This window comes from Trypanosoma cruzi, genomic scaffold, assembly GCF_000209065.1.
Source record: "Trypanosoma cruzi strain CL Brener 1047053513243 genomic scaffold, whole genome shotgun sequence".
Taxonomy (NCBI): Eukaryota; Euglenozoa; class Kinetoplastea; order Trypanosomatida; family Trypanosomatidae; genus Trypanosoma; species Trypanosoma cruzi.
The window spans coordinates 1-19981 of NW_001849229.1; the positions used below are offsets into that span (position 1 = coordinate 1).

Genomic DNA, 19981 nt, shown 5'->3' on the forward strand with positions numbered 1-19981 from the left:
AAGTCCTTACTTCTGTTGGAGCCTTTGGGAGCATGACGCCTTTTATTCAGCCCGCCTACGGTACTAGTGAAATGCCGCAGAATATGTGTCGTGTTGCCGCAGTATGGGATGCCACCTTTGTGCTGCGACGTAGTCTACTTTTGCCCTGTTGTCATCGGGAGAAAAGTGCTGTGGATCGAAGCACGCCGTCGATTGAGATGAGCAACCGTCAGCGTGTAAAGACGAAGGTGGTATTGGTGCCCCGCACATTGGCCAGCCATTTCTTGGCGTCGTCATCATCGTCTTCTTCTTTTTCTCCTGCTCCCGCCGAAACACTGACGGTGACGGAGCATAATAATAATAACATTATTAACAATAAGGTGCGTTTCTCTCGCGTCATTATGGTTGCAACGACGCCGCTTGTCTCATGGACCGCACTGCGATCTGCCGGCTGCACGGATGACGAAGTGGCTGGAAAAGATGATACGATACAGTCGTTTCCGCCGCTCTTCCTTGCACTGTGTGAGGTACGGCCTGGTGTGGTGGTGCACATCCAGCAGGTGAGCGCCGCCTCGGAACAGGCACCAAACGATGGGAGTTCTGTTGTTGTGCATTTCACAGCAAATGCGCGGGAGATGGGCGCGGAGGAACTGCGCCAGTTTGTTTCGCAAACATTTGTGCGGTATGCTTCCTCTCCAGATGTTAATAACTGTCATTGGGTGGATTCGACGGCGTTGCTCTTTCTTGCCTCCTTCACCGTGAGGGAGGAAGTGGAGGCGCTGCGGGGTTTTGTCCGTCCCGTTGCAGTTGACGGGTCCGACGTCAGTGAGACACGCAAAGCCCACCCGTACGCCGTGGAGGAATACCGCAAGCGCCTGCGTAAACAGCGGCAGATATGTGGCGGGGACTCGGATGGTGGCGATTACTCTCCCATCATTTTGCCTGTGCAGACACTTTTTCCGAACCTTATTGACGATGGCGCGTATCTTCGGGCAGCACGGCAGTTGTATGACGAGGTGGTGAAGAGGCTGCAGCCACAAGAGGGCAGCGGTAAGACGTACACATTCCTCGAACGACTACCACCGATTTCCGGGCTGGAGTTGTGAGGGGAGCGGAGAGGAAATGGATAATAGGAAAGCGATGCTTCTCATGTGCTTCACATTTGGGGAGGTTCGCATCACTGGAGGACGCTGGAGTATGTAGGAAGGTCCGATTTGGTGGAAAAGCACAAACAGAAAAGGAATCAAAAACAAATAAAAAGAGAAAAAAAGAAGGAAGAGTCTATGGACACGATGGGAAGTGAAAGCCAGCAATAAATGAGAGGATAGAATAAATGAGGAAAGAAGACATACAGATATATGAGATATACATATATATATATATACATATACAGGAAAAAGGAATATTGTTGTACTCTTTTCTTGCGATGGTTTAACCTCTCGCTTTCATTCTGTCGGCATGGAATTGTGTGGAATAATTTGTCTGTGTCTTTCCTTGACTGCCGCTCCCTCTTTTTTATTATTTATTTCTCTCCTTGTTTGCGTATCCATCATTCTGGTGAAGTATATAACATTATACGTAGTGACAGTCGTGCGATGCTGTACGACCGGACAATCGCCAAGGCACTTTTAGCGCTCACTACATCCCTTTACGTTTATTATGTCCTTTGGATAGGGGTGACGCCATTTATTGACCCTTCACACTTCACACAACATTTGTTTCCACCGCGGGAATACGGTCTGCTGCTCGCGAGCGTTGTGATGACGGTAGGATTAGGCCTCGCTTTGACCGTGGCGTCCGTGCACACAATTCTGCGCACAGGCATGGAAGAAGAAGAACAGGGAGAAAGAGGAAGAGTACAATCTTGCAAACACAATGGCTGTGTGGAAAGATGAGGTGCGCAGGGCCTTTTTTTTTTTTTTTTTTTTTTTTTTTGACGTGTTGCGCATTTTGCATTTTTTGATGCATGGAGGGAGGGAGAGAAAAGAAAAGAAAAAAAAATTTTTTGTGAGGCATTGCATCTCTCTTTCCTGTCATTTTGGTTCCTAATTCAATTGCAGCGATATCCTTCCGTTTTGTTTTTTTGTTTTTTCCTGCTGTGTGTGTGTTTGAGGGGAATAGGGGTTTGGTACTCTTCGCGTCGGACGTCATGTGTTTTCTTTTTATTGCGTCGTCATTGTCTCCCACAGTTGTGCTTTTTTCTTGCGTGTATACGGTGCCGATTGTGGGCTCTCTGGAGTTCCTTCTCTTTTCTTCAGCCTCTCCCTCTCTCTCCCTCTCCCTCTGTGTGTACGGGTCTTGTTGCTTCTTGCATGCCGCTTTGCTCCTTTGTTTTTTGTTGTTGTTTTTTTGTTGGACGGACTCGGAAGACTCTGGTGGTTTCTCTCCGTGGAAGAGAAATAGAGAGAGAGAGAAGGAAAGAACATTTGCGACGATGTCAAGTTTGTTTCAGTCATACGTCTTGTGGGTTCGCGATAATGCGGAGAATGCGCTGAGTGTTGAACGTTTCACGCAGCTGGTAGTCAGGATTGTCACAGACCCGCGCAACTTCATTACCACAGAATTTGCGTGGACGCTGGCCAAACTTCACTCGCTTTCGAATAGGATGATCATCTCCACGGCTGGTAGGCGTGTTGGATTCACCGAGAAAGTAGCCATAGTCATCAAGACGCTGGTGGAAATTGAGTGTCTGCTGGAACTGGGACTTCGTCGCTTCTTTGGCCATGAGGCGGCATGGACTGTCTTGTTGGCGCTTCAGTCCATCAAGTGCGTTCTTAACATGCTTGTGCATCAGCAGCTGTTCCTTGTGCCGTGGATATGGGCTGCCGTGCGCCAGCGGCTGCAGCTGATGCTGCAACAATTCATGAGGCTTCCAGATTACGGCCGACGGATATCCTCAGCGGTTGCGGAGGGGTTCAGCGCTTCGCCTGCCACTCAAGTCTCTTTGGCGCCTGTGCGGTCCGGCACAGTTGGTCCAGCGAACGTACGGCTTGTAATCCCTCGTGTTGCGCTGCGACAGACGCATCACAGCACCGCAGCGGGGTCTGGCGAAAAGGAGAATGTTGTGAAAACGAGTGAGTCCCTTCGGTGTACGGGAATCGATTTATTGGGGCTTTTGGTCGATCTTGTCCTGGTGCTCCGACCGTTATTGTTGCTGTATTTTTCCAGGCGTGCGTTCCCGTATGGGAGAACAGGCATTGCCACGCTGCCCGTTGCGCCCATGGCGTCTAGCCACACGCGTAGCAGTGAGAAGGATGGAACGCCTGCGATGAATGATGCGGATGACTATGACGGTCTGTTCCTTGTGCGGGCGGCAATGAGTGACGGGGTTTCCAATTCTCTGCTCTCCAGCTGGGGTGTGGGGTTGTCGTTCTTTGGTCTGGACACCGTACTCGCCTTGCTCTCGCGCTACATCCGTCGTCACCGTGTGCCTGTTGTCTACATCAACAACAGTGAGACGTGCGACCTTCCGGAGTCCGACGTCGGGGTGAAGGACGGTGAATTGTCATCTCGCAGTAATGACGTCAACAACCACTCACCCCATCACCTGGGCAACAGCACCAGCGGCAATCACGCCAGCAGCAACGGCTCATCTGCGCCCCTGCCACCACTTTTGCCGCGGCCTCCGACGGGTGATGTGGCAGAGCTCGCCCCTGTTCTCTCACGCGATAGCCTTCGAGTGCAGCAGATAGTTCGCAATATCGCCTTCTCCTTCCTGCGCGACCCCTTTTTCCCGGCACTGCTGCAGAAGTTTGTGTACGAACATTTTGTCGTGGGGCGTGTGAACCGCATTCCGGTTTTAGGGCCAATTTTTGGATTTCAGGTCGCCTACTTCCTTTGCAAGCAGCACTACTGCTTCATGTACCTTCTCGAGTAGCAATGACATGCACACACGTATCCATTGTACATGTGTGTGTATGTCTATAGGTGGGTGAGTATTTTTTTTTTTTTTTTATGGAGTACAGGCGTTGCGGAGAAGAAAAGAAACGAAAAACTGGGATAAAATGTTACGGTTGATGAGTTCCGTTTGCTCAGAACAAACACGGAAGCAAAAAAAAAAAAAAAAGGAAAAACACACACAAAAAACAAAAAAAAAAAAAAGGAATTCCCTTCAAAGAACAAAATATGAAAAGAACTGTGTAAGTTACCTCCGGATGGTGGACAAGAAGAATGATAAAAGAAAGAAAAAGGGAGAAATGGCGAAAGAGTGTCATTTGATGCGAGATGGACGGTGGTGGGTGTATGCTTTTGGATCATCTCGGTTTGAATGGAAGAGGGGAAAAGAACAATGAAGGCGTTTTAAGGCGGAGGAAGGGAGCATCACTACATTTACATAAATCCAGACAATGAGAGTTGGGGGAGAAAGAGGGAGGTGGATGGCCCATGCGATGTTTATGGACGAACACTCATCGGTGGTGATAGAACCGATGGAATGCAAAGTCATCACGTTGAGCTTCAAAGGGAGTGTTTTTTTTGTTGTTTTTTTTTTATGTTTGGTGTTTGCCTTGTAACGGCGCAGTGCCACGATATTGCAGCAAACAGGAATACGCATACATTCTTACATATTAATATGTAAGAGAAGGCTACTTTTGTTGTTGTTTTTTAGGAGAGAGGGGCGTTTTTACCCCCTTCATTACTTTTCTTTATTGGAGCTGGGGACTTTGGGGTCTGATGTACTTTACCTCTTATTTCCTTTTTGCTTTGTCTTACTGTTGGCTTCTCACTGCCGTGGTGTGGGGAAGGGAAATTAAAGAGGAGGCGGGAAGCACAAGAATAATAAAGTAACTAGGGGGAACTGCCGGGCGGTTCGGAGGTAAAATTTGGGCGCACATTCCTTGGAATAGGCAACCGGCCGCACGCAGAACTTTGTGCACGCGTGGCGGAGAGAAGTGTGTGGGGGGCGATGATGAGTACGGGTGCGGAAATAGAGGCGATGAGAGAAGAGGTGAGCCGCGACGAGGCGGGGGCGTTGGAGGCAACACAAGCGGTGGAGTCGGCCCTGCAGCGGTATCGCAGTCATGTACGCGGGAAAATACTCGGGGAGGCGCTTGTTGAGTCCTCAACCCTCGCCGCCGCGGCGCTGGAGGAGATGACGCAGTCGCATGCCCGGACAGTGGAGGAGCTGAACGCACAAATTGCGGGGCTGCAGGAACAGATGTTCGAGGCGGCGGCAGTCATTGAGGCACTTGGAGGACAAATTGCGGGGGACACAAACACTTCTTCGTCCCCCTCCGTGGCGCGACGCTCATTCGCTCTGGATGTGTGCACCACCTCACGTGAAAAGGGAGATGAGAGCACACGGATGCCCACAGAAACGGAGGAACTTCGGTTAACGGAGGAAAACCAGCAGCGCCTTTCATCCCTGGGGGAGTCGACATCCGATGCGTTTCATACGGCGCAGAGTGGCAGTCGTGGCACAGGCAGAACCGCCCCGCCGGAGATTGACGTGACTCACTCCGCACTCTATGCAGAACTGCTTCAATGTCGTGGCACGCTAAAGTTACAGCAACAGCAGCAGGCAGCAATGAAAACGCAAATGAAGGAGTTGACTGCGTTGTTATCAAGGGTGGTGAAGGAGAACGCCACGTATCGGCAAGAAATTCAACTGCTGCGTGCGACAACTGTTCCTGTGGAGGAGCACAGGCAAATCCTTCATGGGCGTGATGCCCTGGAGCAGGAGTGTCGTTACAAGGAACTGGAATTGCAGCATCTAAAAGAAGAACTGGAAACGGCGTTGAACGGCTTCATTTCGCAGCCGCAGGAAGGGACGAGCCTACTTGATGTGGGTGTCATTCATGAAGGTGCCCCTGTACTGCCTTCACAACCCTCCTCATCGTTCATGTCAGCAGCACCGAGGGGGGATGTCACACACGGCACGGGTGAGAAGGATACAATCGTGTGTTCTTCTCACATTTCAACGGCGGAGGGTTTGGCTTCTGAGCCCAGTTGGAACGAGGAGGGGTTGCAGCATGCGGGCCTTTGGAAGACGGCAATTCGTGAGCTGGAGCAGCAGGCAGTTCTTGCCGCATCTCAACTATCCGCAGCCGAACGACTGCGTGAGGCAGAGAGTCGCATTGAAGAACTGGAGGCGATCCAGGCGGAACTGCGCACCTCGCTGGAAACGTTGGAGGCGGAGGACAAATGTGTACGGGAGGACTGTGGGCAACTGGTATTCCGCAATGCGGTCCTGTCTCAACAAGTAGCCTCCCTGCTTGTACGAGTTGAACGGCAGCGCCGTGCATTGGAGCGGCAGGAGAAGATGAATCTGTTGGTGGAAGAAGGGGATGCCGTTTCCGACTCGGAAATACTTCTCGCAGGCGAGGAGCCTCTCCGTCCGGACAGCCGCCGTGCACAGAGGGGCCGCGTGGCATCAGCCGTTCAGTCCCTCCTGGAGCGTCGCCGTGCCGTCTCTGCGTTCGCCCCATCGTCGCCGTCGGCGGGAGGAGCTGCAGAGATGACAAGAGGAGGAGGGGATGGTCGTGGCAGTTTTTTGGATCTGACGCTTCAGCCCGCCGAACCGCTGGAAGTTGAGGGCGGCTTGCGAACAGGGCTGGGAGTGTTCGCCAGGAACTCACACCGTCCGCGCCGCTCGCTGGCGTTGCGCAACTTGGGTTCTCCATCCGTAGAGGTGGACTTCACGCGCGTTCCGCAGCTCCCGGCGACCGATCAGCTCACCGGTGTCGCGCTGGGACGCCCATCGCATTACGCGACACTTGACCCCGCCCGGCTCACGACAGCAGATAACAGCAGCGGCAGCAGCAGTCGTCACACGAATCATAACGGTTTTCACAGCGTAGGCTCATCGGGCTCTGCCACAAAGACTTTATTTGTGAGCGACAACACAGAGGAGAACAGGCAGTTTCTTGAGCTCCTCCGCGAAGACGAGAACTTGGACCGCTACTCCATCAACTCCGTGACAGAGCTGCTGCAGCGCAACCAAGAGTTGTTGCAGCAGCTGTACGTGGCGACAAAACGTGCTGAATCAGCGGAGCGGCGTCACCAGGAAAGAGACAGTGAAGAGAATGTAGTGGAGGAAGGGGAAAGTCGGGCTGCTTCTGACGTGGAGGCCGCGCAGCCGCATCGCAGAGTTTGTCGGAAGCGCAGTAGGGAAGAGGCATCGTCTACGGAATTGCACTCACAGCAGCAGCAGCAGCAGCAAGTGGTGGAAGAGGAGGGTGAACGTGGTGGAAGGAGCACACCGCAGAGACATACGCTCCGTCATGGTTATTACAATGAAGAGGGGGGGGACGAATGGCGACAGTCCTTCAAGGCACCCGATGACCGCTACGTGCAGTTGGAGGAGCATTTGGACGGGCAAATTGATGCCGTGCTGCGGAACCATGAGTCACAGCTGATTTTAACCGACAACGGTCTGGCTGCTTCGCTTCTTCGCATCATGGAGCTTGGGCGAAAACCGGGTGATGGTTACGGCAGTAGTAGTATTAGTAGTCTCCGTTGCCACAGCAGCAACACGGAGGAGGCATCCGCAGTGGAAGCCACAACAAACAGCATGAAAGATGCTGTTGTGACGTCTCTTGTGCGTCTGTGCACAGAACTGGGGGTGCAGACGGTCAACCAGGCTGTTACTCTTGCCTCAGTCCAGCAGTCTGAGCACGCGGAGATGATGCAGAAGTGCTGGGCGGAGGCACAGCGTGTCCTCCTACGCTCCGCAGCGGAACTACAGGCGGCCGTTGCCAGTTTACCGCACCCTGTGCAGTACACGGAGGCGAAGCAGATGGAGGAAGCCGCTATGGAAGGGGCGGGTGGTCGCAATGAAAACGACGAGGTGCAACTGCTACAAAACATCACAAGTCTTCTGCGCACAGCGTCTCTGAAGGAGCATAGCATTCAGCGTGTCCTCCAATTGGCTGCTCGGCGCCAGCGGGCGGCGAAACGCGTTTGTGGGGAACAACGACAAGAAACAGATAATGATGATGATGATGATGATGATGATGATGATCTGGACAATGATCAGCAGGTCCTGCGGAAGCTAAAAGTGCAACTTGAAGGAGTTCAGACGCAGTACGAAAAGCTTCTTGCCGCCCATCACGAGGAGCGGAAGCAGCACACCGCTCTGCTGGACCGCATGTGGCGAATGGAGGAAGAAAAAGTTGACGCCGTACGGTCCCGTGACGAGGCGTTGGAGCGCATGACATGGATGATGACACGCGAGGAGTATGAAGCGACGGTTGACGCACTTGATGCTGCAAAGACGACCATAGAAGACCTGGAAGCGCAGCTGCGATACGCACAGGAGACAAACAACCAGCAGCTGGCGGAAGTTGATCGATGGCGACAGGTGAGCCTTGACCACGAGCGACAACGCGAGGAAGACGCTGCAATTGTGGCGACGCAGCTGGCAGAGAAGGATCGTCTTATCGCCCAATTTGTGCAGCAGCACCAGCAGATTGAGTCACACAACAGCGAGCTTCTGGCGAGCATTTGTCGGATGGAAGCAAATGCAACGCAGCAACGAGAGAAAATTGCGTCACAGGATGACCATGAAAGGGCGCTTCGAGAACAACTGCGCCGTGCGGAGCTTGCGCTACTGGAACAGCAATGCACGCAGGACTTGCTGTTTGCCATATTCCCTGGCGATCGTGCGTTGGAGGAGAACCGCAATTTAATTCAGGCGATGCGTGCTGAGAAGGAACGACTCGCGGAGACAGTGGCGTCGTTGCAGCTTGAACTCGAGAATGTCCACCGCGACTTGGCCTCCGCACGACTGCAGATACATGCGGCGGAGCAGGCACGTCAGGAGGCGGAGTTGCAGCTACATGAGGTCTCGTTAAGCCGGGCCAACGTTGTACCTGCCGCAATGTTGTCATCAGCCCCAACGGCAGAGGGAATGCCAACAACAACAACGGCATCCGCGACGGGGACGGTGGAGTTGGAATTGCTGCAGCGCACGAATGCCTCCCTGTTGGCGGAGAAGCGGGGCTGGACGGAGCGGGAGGCACTTTTGCGTGAGCAACTTGCCGCGCTTGGTCGGGACCCGGTCAGTGAAAACGCGCGACGCTATGGACTGAAGGCAACACGGAGCTTTGAAGAACAGCTGGTGGAGATGGACGAGCGGTGCCTGGGACTGCAGACTCGGGTGGCGGAAGCCGAGAAGCTTCGGGACACGGTAGACCAGTTGACCAAGGATGTGGAATCCTTGACGACGCAGCTGGATGCCGCAAGGAATGCCCTTGCGATGCAGCAGGAGTCTAATGAGACGCTTCAGGAGGAAATGAAGACGATGGCTGCGGCCATCCAGCAGAAGGAGGAGTCACATGATGCAGTGAAGCTGACATTGGCAGAGAAGGAGGAACTCATCAGCAGCATCAGTGGTGCGATTAGCACACTTGAAAAGGAAGTGGAGAAAATGGACGAGCGTCTGCGCGCCAGCGATGAGGAACGACAGCGACTTTACCAAGATAATGTAAAGCTCATTGAAAACGTCGCAGCGCTTATGGAGGATGTGAAGAAGAAAGAGGCGGAACGTAAAGCGGCGCAGGCGGCGTTGGCTCAAGGACTTGCCTCCGCATCATCATCATCATCATATCGTTGGCGTGGTCGCAGCGCTGGGAGCGGTACCCCAGGGCCCAAGTCCATCACCGGCTCACTCGGGAAGGCACCGAATTGAAGAGCTAGTGGCGTGTGACGCTGGGGTTTCTTTTGTCTATACGGTTGTTGTTGAGGTGTGCATCGGTGTTTACGGGGCGAGGGAAACAGATAGAAGAAACAAGAAAAAAGGAAGTCAATGAACGAATAAAAATTAAAAATGTGAAACAACTGTTGCAGGAACGACGTGTATATGAGGGATTAGAGAAGAAAAATGTCTTTCGACGAGTGTTTATTTCTCAGCAGCACCCCGATACAAATGAATTGGGGCTTTTTGGCGATGACTGTGCGTGTAGTACTTGCTTGGGGATACGTTTTTTTTGTTTCATGCTTGCTATGAGGGGTGGATAGGGACATTATATATATTTCTCCGTGTGTTTTTTTGCGGTGCCTTGAGTTAATGATTTTCTTCTGCGCTTTGTTTTAGTTTTTTTTTTTCTTTGAGCCAATTCACTTGTAGCGTGAACTGTTGTGAAGAAGAGTGGGGAGGGGGGATATTTTAGCTTGCAGGCACATATTAGCCGGTATTACACGCGTGAGTGTGGCGGGCTGGGAATTGGGCGGGTGTTTTGCTGCTTCCATTGATTTCCCTTTCACATGTCTGTGACGGGTGTTTTTAGCAAAGGCCGCGGCATCGGTCATGCAGCAGTCACATCCATCCTGCGCTATATCCCACGTGCCCGCGTGCCGTGGCAGCCGAGCCGCTTTGGTCGGGAGAACCTCTCGGCGAGTGATCTGGCGGTTTTGTGGAGCCGCGGTCGCTACCGCGATGGCCCCGGAAACTACAATAGCGGGTACCACACGGAAAAGACACATGTGCTTGAGGATAACACGGTGACAATGATCCCGAAGCATGAGCTAGAGAAATATATGCCGGATATAAGCATTGGGCCCAAGGCACTTGTGACGCCTGTGTCACTGATGAGTGCTCGAAATGGTCATCGCGTCACGCATGACTTGTTGCATTCATACGACCCTCACATTGGTCGGCTGGATAAACCAGCTGTGGTGGACCACGACAACATTACCGTTGAAGACCCGAACCGTGTGGGGCTGAATGCTGCAACGCTCGACTGTCGTGGACGTATTTACCGCTGGTTACGCCGTGGGCCATTCTTTCAGGAGGATCATTACTTCCGACGGTCACTGAGACTTAACCGCGATGGCACCGTACCTACCGCCGCGCACGAGGCCCCGCTGATGCGCAAGATTGTGCGTCTTGCCCAACGTGGTCATCTTAAGGCGGCATGTGAAGAGTACCGCCGCGTTACAACTGTACCACCTGTCGAAGTGTACCGTGCATTAACGGCCTGTTGCATTCCAGGAGGACTTATCGCTGACGCAGTAGCTATTTTTGAGGATGGCAATTCAAAACTTTTTTATGTCGCACGCGATGGGGAAGTGCTACATAACGTGATGCGTTGCGCCATAAAGGCGAAAAACCGCGTACGTGTTATGTGGGTCTACAATGTCATGCGGGGACGGTATTATGAGAATGTTATTGTACGTGCGGAGATTGACCCTATTTGGCGCTATCGTATTGCCCTGCTTGCGCTGGAGTACTTTCTTGATCACAATTGTGCCGAAGAGGCGGGGACGGTGTATAGCTACCTTGTGGAAGAGGACCTCCTGCAGTGTGATGTCCATTTGCGTGTCGGTCTTCACATGCGAGAGGCACTCTCGAAGGGTAAGAGCGTAGGCCTTAGCGACGAGGTGTTGCGTGCGACGTCACTGGTGACGGACGTTGCAACGGTAGCACCGGAGGTGGCGCGTGAGCTGTACCAGCGACATGTTGAAGCCCTACGCGAAAATGAGAAAAGTAATGATTGTGACATGAACACAAAGAATGATGGCGCGACGGGGTGTGCGTGGTCGGCGCATGGCCTACTCACGGCCTTGGACTTTACGCAGAAAGATGATGCCTTGCCATGGATGCAGCAGAACTTTGGTGATGTTGACGTTGCCAGCGTCCTGCGGTGGGCCCGGTTTTACCACTCCAAGGATTTGATGGCCAAAGATCGACCGCGCTACCTGGCGCGTGCCGTAGCGTGGATTGAATTGCTTAGCAAGAGGAGTCACATGATGGAGGAAGCGCCGCTCACGTACATGCGAAAGTCCAAGCCGTTGTCTCTCAATACGAATTCGAATTTACGTGTCGCATGGCAAACCCCCGTGGCGCGGCCAGACGGGCCTCCACGACTGCTGGCACGCGAAGAGGGCTACACATTCCACCACAACGAACACTCCCGCTTTGTCACCGAGACATACCGTCATCCAGGGGAGACGTTGCAATCCCGCTTCTTGGCAATGCAGCCTATTCACACGGAAGTCTCTGCCAAAGAGGATTTCCAGGAGATATACGCGCAGCAGCAAGAGCAGCGAGCACTGCCTAGCGGTGTCGTTTCCCCCACAGCACGCATCCTGCACCACTCGGTTACAAGCGAGATACATGGAGGCGGCGGTGGCCAACATCACCGCAGTATGTCCAGGGCAGAATCAAGCACTGGTGGGGCAGTGAAGAAGGAAAAGTTGAATCTTGTGAGTCCGCATGTGGCAGCCGAAAAACGCGGCGGCAGTGGCACAGGAAACATTGGTGGTACTGCTGCTGGTGGTGGCGTCACGCCGGAGTTTTAGCGTGCGAGAACAAAAAAAAAAAAATAGATAAAATTGTCGGTGGTGGAGGTCGGGAAAATTTGATAAAAACTAAAGAAAAGATGCTACAGAAGGGAATGGTAGAAATGGGGGCCTCTCTCCCTGTGTCTGCGTGTTTGATTTTTGTTGTTGTTGTTGGGGTGGGGAGATGTGTCTGGTGGTGAAGTGCGGGTGAACCCCGCAAAGAAAAAAAAAAGGGCTTTGGGTGGGCAATGAAATGTCACTTTCTCCGCCTTTTTTTTTTTTTTTTTTTTTTTTTTTTTTTGGGTGCTGTGGATTTGTTGATGTTTTCTGCGTGCTGAGGACTGTTCCTCCGTCAGTGTGACAAGTGTGTGTTATTCCCTATTTTCCCTCTCTCCCTCTCTCTCTCTCTGTGTGTGTGTGTGTGTGTGTATAGGGAGAAGTATGCTAAACCGCCACGGCACGCGTCTGGACATTGGGACGCCTGAAGACGTGGCGGAGCTCGACGCTGTGGAGATGGCCCTGCGGCAGGAAGACGGCATTTCATTTGGCGGCAGTGGCTTATTAACGGAGAGAGTTTTAAATTACGAACATCAACAACAACAACAACGACAACAGCAGCAGCAGCAGCAGCAGCAACAACATTACTACGGCCGCCGGTCACAGCAGCAACAACGGCCGCGGAGAGGGAATGGTGCCTCGTCGCAGTTTTCTCCATCCTACTGACCCCATTATACGCTGCACCAATGCCAACACTTCCATGCATACAAACATATATATATATATAGATACGATGCGTACATCTACAATCATACATTACAAATAGATACACTACATGATGGATTCCAATGAATGGGACGAGGAGTGTGAAGCAGAGCAGCGTCCGGAGCGAAAAAGAAACAGTGTTGCTTGTGTTGATCTTTTTGTTGTTGTTTTCGACGTCGTTGTCATTTCTTTAGAGGGAAGGGAATGTTATTTTTATTTCTGTTGCTATTGTTGCCAACTGTACATTTAGAACTCGCCCTTTTGTCTTTTTTTGTTTGTTTGTTTGTTTGTGTTTGTTTGTTGGGTTGATTCAATCCTTCTGTAATATAATGTCTATATATATATATATATATATATATGTACGTGTGTTTTCTTGCCTGGATGCATTTTGCAGGAAGAATTCATAACGGATAGAAGAGGAGGAGGGCATCTTTTTAATTGTGTTTCTGTTATTTTCTTTAAACATTATTATTATTTCATTTATTTGTGTTTTATTGTGTGGTTGTGGTCAAAAAAAAAAAAAAAAAAACATGAAAATATCCATTTAGAAAAGATACTTCATAAATAAATTACGTGTATATTATAAGATATATAAATATTTATATAAGACGAATAGAACGTTTTTCAAGGCTTATTTATCATGGAGCAATGGGACGTGGAGGATTTGAGTATGCACTCGGACTTACCCAACAGCACATCTTTTAGTTCTTTTAGTGAAGAAACGAAACCAACCTGGATGAAGAGCAGATTTGCAGAAGACATTGAGGCACCTTCGTTTTGGACACAACTTTTTGCAGCTGTTCATCGAGAAGCAACGGAAAGAAGGAGAACGTGGAAAGAAGTGTTGATTGAAATATGCGTGCCACTCATGTGTGTGGCGTGTACCTCGTTTCTATGGTGTTACTTTGGAGATGAGTACGGGCCTGAGGAATCGTATGTAAACTATACTTACCCGTTACCTAACACAGGAATTATCCCCCATAGTTCCTTTTTCTGCTACAATGATTCGATAATAAATTCTGATGGGAGCCAAAATTTCATTCCTGGATTGTTACCGTGTAGTCAGGCACCGTTTATTGCGGACTGCAGCGGTGAGGAGGACCAGATACCTGTGAAGGGGTTGTGTACGGACATTAAGAAAGAACCTGTGCTTAGCTTTGCAGGATACGCCATGGCGTTTTTGAATGAGATCCCGAAACTGGACGATATATTTCTGCTTCATTGGGCTGCCTCCAAGCAAAAAATGTCGTTGGAGTACGGTGAAGCATACAGGGATGCTGGTATTTTCTTAGTTACTCGTCTTTCTTCCTTGGCCGTGACAGGCTCCTTGTTTATTGGACCCGCCGCCAATGTTCCTCCGTTCCTTGTGAAATATTTTCAATCCGCATCCATTTATTTTGACTTGGTATACGCAGGAACATTTGATAACATTACGGAATTGCAGGAGAATATGGCCCGTGGCGATGTATTCGCTGTCATCAACATCAACGCCATGACGGCTGACAAGTTTGATGTTGAGATACGCATGGATGAGAAATCGATTCCACCGCCCGGAACTATCATTAATATTGAATACTCCGGAGGCGTCAATGGGCAAGCAGGAGAAATTTATATTGTTTCTGGCTTTCTAACACTTCAAACGATGCTGTATGATTTTTACTTGAAGGAGGTGAAACGTATTCCTTTTAATAAGAGCCATTTCACACCATATGTGATCTCAATGGGAAGTATTGCGTACTCTGCTCCAAAGTTGATTCGTTTATCGGGGATGTTGGTGGCCTTTGCGATTGTTCTCTCACTCATGTATCCTGTCACTCTGTTGGCACGACGTCGCGTGGTGGAGAAAGAGTTACGGATTCGGGAAATTATGGAAATTATGGGGTTAAGAAAGTGCACTATGGATCTGTCGTGGTTTCTACTTGCAGTGGCTACAATGTTGTTGATATCAGTTCTGAGTGTGGCGATTATGCGGCCATACATTAGGCGAACGGAATATTTTGTTTACTTCTTGATTTTCCTTGTCCATTCTCTTACGATGATTCCATTTGCTGGATTTGTCTCAACGTTCTTCAATAACGCACGTTTTGCGTCCATGATGGTGCCACTTATTTATTTTGCCGCCTCTTCACTGCCACTTGGCATTCAAATGGCTGGTGCCGTGACCAAAGCGGTGTTTTGTGTTATCCCACAGACATCCTTCTTTTTTTCGTTGATAATCCTCTTCCAACACGAGCTCGCAGGGGGGTTGGGGTTGAGTGACGCGAGGGCCGCGCTGGATAAGCCGAACTTGGCTCTTGTTCTTGTGATAACGATGGGGGACTTCTTTCTCTACCTTCTACTCATGATTTACCTGGAGGCGGTGATGCCACGTGAATACGGCACACCGAAGCACCCATTGTTTTTTATTCTCGAACCCTGCAGGCGTTTTTGGTGTCATGCACATGAATGGGACGAGGGGGGGCCGGATGGACGGAGTCCCGACGGGACTTACGAGGAGATGGACGAATCGGTGGACTACGCTGTTGAAATTAAAGGACTGCGCCGGGAGTATAAACGAGGACGACGGACGTTTGTGGCTGTTGACAATCTCTACTGGAATATGCCGAATTATTGCGTCTCCGTCTTGTTGGGCCCAAATGGCGCGGGCAAATCAACCACAATCAACATGATAACAGGCATGACACGCCCAGATGCAGGGGATTGCCGCGTCTTTGGGCGGTCTGTGCGAAAAGAACTATCCGTCGTACGGCAGAACATTTCTCTTTGCCCACAGCATAATGTTCTCTGGTCGCAGCTGACATGTCGTGAGCATCTCGAGTTCTTTGGTCGCATCAAGGGCCTCAAAGGATTGCGGTTGAAGGATGCCGTGATGAGGATGCTGCATGAGGTTGATTTGTATGATAAAATGGACTGCAATGCGCATACACTCAGTGGTGGGCAAAAACGCAAATTAAGTCTGGCAGCAGCGTTTGTCGGTGGAAGTCGCCTTGTGTTGTTGGATGAACCCACAGCCGGCATGGACGCTGTGGCACGACGTCACATGTGGGGATTGCTACGCCGCATGTCATTTATGCATGCCATTTTGCTCACAACACATTTTATGGATGAGGCTGACATTCTCGGCGACCACGTAGCCATTATGAGCCGTGGGGTGCTGAAGTGCAGCGGGAGCAGTTTATTTCTAAAGTCGAGATTAGCAGCGGCCTACACCCTCCAAATTTCTCTCGCCCCAGATGCCAATTACACGGCCATTAAACATCTCATTGCCAGCTATATCCCGGAAACGTACTCCATCTTTTCTGGCGCAACGGAGTTAAGGTGCAGGATACCCGCGGGAAATACAACCAACCTCGTCCCACTGTTGAAATGCCTGGAATCGCCATCGCAGTACGTTGGCATCCGCAACTACGCCCTCTCCGCCATGACGTTGGAAGATGTGTTTCTTCACGTTGTGGCGGAATCCGAGGCGAATTCGTCATTGGAAGATTTGCCTGTGGACGTTATCTGGAACTGTGCGCTGCTGTCGCGGAGCGGAGAGAGCATCGGCATGCAATTCCGTGCGCTGCTGAAGAAAAGAATCCTTTGTGCCGTACGAGATTGGTGGGCATTGGGTTTTCAAATTATCTGTCCTGCCGCCTGTGTACTGTTGGCGATGGTGTTGGATTCCATTCACTACAACCAGCCTGTCTCGGTCGAGTTGACTCCATCGGTCTACCCGTTTGATACCATGAGCGATGCCGTCGGGTGTTCGGCGTACTTCACTGCCTCCACCTACGCTCTCCCGGGCAGTGCACATCAAGTGCACATCACTGACCGCAACATGCTGAACTCTATGAATCTCTCTTGGTATCATGTCGACAACTATCTTCGTCACCCACTGGCCCATTTGAGTTCATTCAGCTGCGCAGATCCAAATTATGTCGCGATGTTAGGAACGAATCCCATTATGATTTTCTACAACACATCGGCCCCCCACGAAGTTGCCACCGCACTGAGTACGTTGTACTCGTTGATTCTGCAGAGTGTCGTGGGTACTGGCGCAATTTTACGCACCAGTATGAGTTACTTGTCTTCCGCCAAACTTGTCGATGTTAACAACGCATTTCAGACCGTATTTAAAGGTTTTGTTGTCGTGATTCCGTTTACTATTCTGCCTTCTAATTGTGTTTCCTGGGTGGTGCATGAACGTGAATGTGGAGCACGGCACTTACAATACCTTTCAGGTTTACGCTTTTTTGTTTATTGGGGTGTAAATTTTCTCTTTGACATGGCTGCCTACCTGCTAACATTTGTGTTGATCATCATCATATTCCTGGTGTTTGGACAAAAGCCATTCGTCGGCCCTGACGCAATTGGCCCCACCACATTGTTACTTCTTACATACGGCTTTACAGGAACGTCCATGGCGTACGTACTTTACCTGTTCTTTAAATCACATACCAAGGCCCAGTCTACCGTGATGGTCATCTGTTTTGCTGTTGGGTTTTTTCCATTGGTCGTTGTCAATATTTTTAATCTCATCGACAGGACTCAAGCCCTCTCAGAGGGGCTTCGCTGGCCGTTCCGACTTATGCCAACCTATGCTGTGGGTGAGGGGATCATTAACCTCATCACGCTAGACCAGCATCGGTCACGGAATCCGACTCTCAATGTGTGGAGTATGTCTACTGTTGGGTGGGCGTGTATCTTTATGGCATGTGAGTTCCCTGTTTTTATGCTTATCATACTTGTCGTGGACCATCCCCGATTTCGGCTTAAAATGCGGAAGCTCTCCTACCACCCCGAAAAGACGCGTGTGCGATATTTCGACAAGGACAGTGATGTGGAAGATGAGCAAATCCATGTTCATAGACAGTTGTACAGAAGGGAGAATTGGCAGGATGATGTCACATTGTTCCACTTGCGCAAGATGTACAGCAACGGTAAGTTGGCTGTCAAGGATATAACATTTGGCTTGGTGCGGGGTGAGGTCTTTGCTTTCTTGGGCACCAATGGGGCTGGTAAGACCACCGCCTTATCCATTTTGTGTCAGGAATCTGTACCGACTAGTGGCCGCGCCTACATTTGTGGGCACGATGTTGTGGAAGATGGTGAAAAGGCCAGAGCCTGCATCGGGTACTGTCCACAATTTGACGCATGTCTTGATTTGTTGACGGTGGAAGAGCATCTGCGGCTGTATGCAAGTATACGGGGTATCCTGAGGCAGCATCATACCCAAGTTGTGGAAGCCCTCATGCGGCTGTGCGGGGTGGAGGAGTACCGCGAAACACGAGCCCATCAACTTAGCGGTGGGAATCGCCGCAAATTAAGTCTTGCGCTGGCGTTGATAGGCGGACCACAGGTGGTGTTGTTGGATGAACCCACTGCGGGCATGGACCCGATTGCACGTCGTGGTGTGTGGAAATCCATTCAGAAAATTGCCGAAAAGTGCTCGGTTTTGCTCACAACGCACCACTTGGATGAAGTTGAGGCGTTGGCTGACTGCGTTGCCATCATGGTGGACGGTGACCTCCGCTGTATTGGCAACAAGACACATTTAAAGAACAAGTTTGGCACAGGGGCGGAAATGTCTCTCCGTATTCGTGACAAATCCTGTCGACAAAAGGTGGAGCGTCTGGTAGAAACGTTTTTTCCGGACGCGGTACTCAATGAGTATAATAACCAGCGCTTTGTCTACTCTCTGCCAAAACGAATACCCCTTTACGCCGTCTTTGAGGTATTGCAGAGAAACGAAGATCAGGTCGGCATCACAGACTACGGCGTCTCGCAGACGTCTATTGAACAAGTCTTCATGCGCATTAGCGAGGCGGCAAAGGCGGGATTATGACTGCTGCTAAGCATGGTGGCGTTTCCCCCTTTTCTCACTATTGTGTTTGTCTCTCTTCCTCTCTCTCTCTCTCTCTCTATGTGTGTGTGTGTGTGCATCGTTTTATTGTCCTATCATCTTTCTTATTTTTGTGTTAGCCGTTTGAATTCCTTACCTGCTGGAGAGGACTATTAGGCGTCTACACGAGGCGGCAACGGCCTACTTGCCGTTGAGAAGAGGGGGTGGCAGGAGGCAATGGTGGGGGCTGGAGTTCTATGCACATCGTACTGTCTTTTTGTTGTTGTTGTTTTTCTTTTTTGGCTGTTTTCTTTGCCTTTTTTTTTTTTTTTTTTTGTGTGTGTGTGTGTGTTGTTGTTGGGTTTTTTTTTGTTGTTGTTGTTTATTTTTGGCATTCAATCATTTTTTTTTCTCATGCTTTTGTTTTTCTGTTTCCCTCCCACAACCCACCCACCCCTGTCATTTGGGAATGATGTCGATTGTTGCCTGTGCGTGTGACCGGGGGGGAGGGAGGCGACCCTCCACCCATGCAGCCACGCATGCAGACATCAATCCACTTCATACATGACACCATATATATATATATATATTATTGGTATTGTTGCGGCGACTTTTTCGTTGTGTGTTCTTTTGTTTGTTTGTCTTTTCTTTTCCACCACCCCCACCCTGCCGTCCCGCCTCTTCCCTCCCGCCCTCCGTTCCACCCCGCCCTGCACGTGGAGGAAAGGGGGCCGCAGTAAAGACGACTGGCACCTCGTGCGCTCACGGCGAGCCCGGTTGCCAGAGAACGTCGTTGAGACTCCGCATGTGTGTTTTGCTTTACTTATTTTTTTTCCCATTTTCTGTGTGTTTTGCCTTAAAATTAGATGTTAACAGGTGTCTGTTGCCACTGTGGCCGTGAGTGAAAAGAGATAAGAAAGAAAGAAAAAAGGCCCATCGTCCTTTCTTTGCCGTAGGACATAAGTGTGCGTCTGTGTGGAAAGGGGGGAGGCATGAGGGAATTTGATGTCTGTTTCTTTTTTTTTTTTTTTTCTCTTTCTTTCTTTCTCTTCAATATGTATGCAATCCATACTTTATATTAAATGGATAGTCCGATGTATTTGCGCCGTATACATCCCCATCACCCCAGTCGAATGGAAGTGGGGATAGGGGCATATGTGCATACACCTATAGGGGGGGGGGGGGGGGGGTAAA

The 19981-nt window shown here is 50.5% G+C and overlaps 6 protein-coding genes across 6 annotated transcripts, besides 18 other annotated features; all 6 read left to right on the top strand.

The window, feature by feature from the left end:
* On the top strand, positions 1-1085 carry Tc00.1047053504881.10 (hypothetical protein, conserved; the record flags this gene model as incomplete). The annotated part of the gene is made up of 1 exon (XM_804760.1): positions 1-1085. A coding segment is annotated over one exon (1085 nt), but the record flags the coding sequence as incomplete, so codon positions are not given.
* Positions 1-19981: a sequence feature (heterozygous, Esmeraldo-like haplotype).
* Positions 1343-1369: a microsatellite.
* On the top strand, positions 1575-1874 carry Tc00.1047053504881.14 (hypothetical protein, conserved; the record flags this gene model as incomplete). Its single annotated transcript, XM_804765.1, has 1 exon — positions 1575-1874. One exon carries the CDS (start codon positions 1575-1577, stop codon positions 1872-1874), a length of 300 nt encoding a protein of 99 aa, XP_809858.1.
* Positions 1888-1914: a microsatellite.
* Positions 2238-2264: a microsatellite.
* On the top strand, positions 2414-3856 carry Tc00.1047053504881.20 (hypothetical protein, conserved; the record flags this gene model as incomplete). The annotated part of the gene is made up of 1 exon (XM_804761.1): positions 2414-3856. The coding sequence occupies one exon, from the start codon at positions 2414-2416 to the stop codon at positions 3854-3856; it is 1443 nt and encodes a 480-aa protein (XP_809854.1).
* Positions 4030-4080: a microsatellite.
* Tc00.1047053504881.30 (hypothetical protein, conserved) lies at positions 4883-9607 on the top strand (the record flags this gene model as incomplete). Its single annotated transcript, XM_804762.1, has 1 exon — positions 4883-9607. One exon carries the CDS (start codon positions 4883-4885, stop codon positions 9605-9607), a length of 4725 nt encoding a protein of 1574 aa, XP_809855.1.
* Positions 7118-7137: a microsatellite.
* Positions 7904-7939: a microsatellite.
* Positions 10183-12219, top strand: Tc00.1047053504881.40 (hypothetical protein, conserved; the record flags this gene model as incomplete). The annotated part of the gene is made up of 1 exon (XM_804763.1): positions 10183-12219. One exon carries the CDS (start codon positions 10183-10185, stop codon positions 12217-12219), a length of 2037 nt encoding a protein of 678 aa, XP_809856.1.
* Positions 12472-12502: a microsatellite.
* Positions 12610-12630: a microsatellite.
* Positions 12788-12882: a microsatellite.
* Positions 13230-13265: a microsatellite.
* Positions 13298-13325: a microsatellite.
* Positions 13540-13570: a sequence feature (AT_rich).
* On the top strand, positions 13604-18790 carry Tc00.1047053504881.50 (ABC transporter, putative; the record flags this gene model as incomplete). The annotated part of the gene is made up of 1 exon (XM_804764.1): positions 13604-18790. One exon carries the CDS (start codon positions 13604-13606, stop codon positions 18788-18790), a length of 5187 nt encoding a protein of 1728 aa, XP_809857.1.
* Positions 18840-18868: a microsatellite.
* Positions 19062-19123: a sequence feature (T-rich).
* Positions 19139-19221: a sequence feature (T-rich).
* Positions 19360-19381: a sequence feature (AT_rich).
* Positions 19800-19838: a sequence feature (T-rich).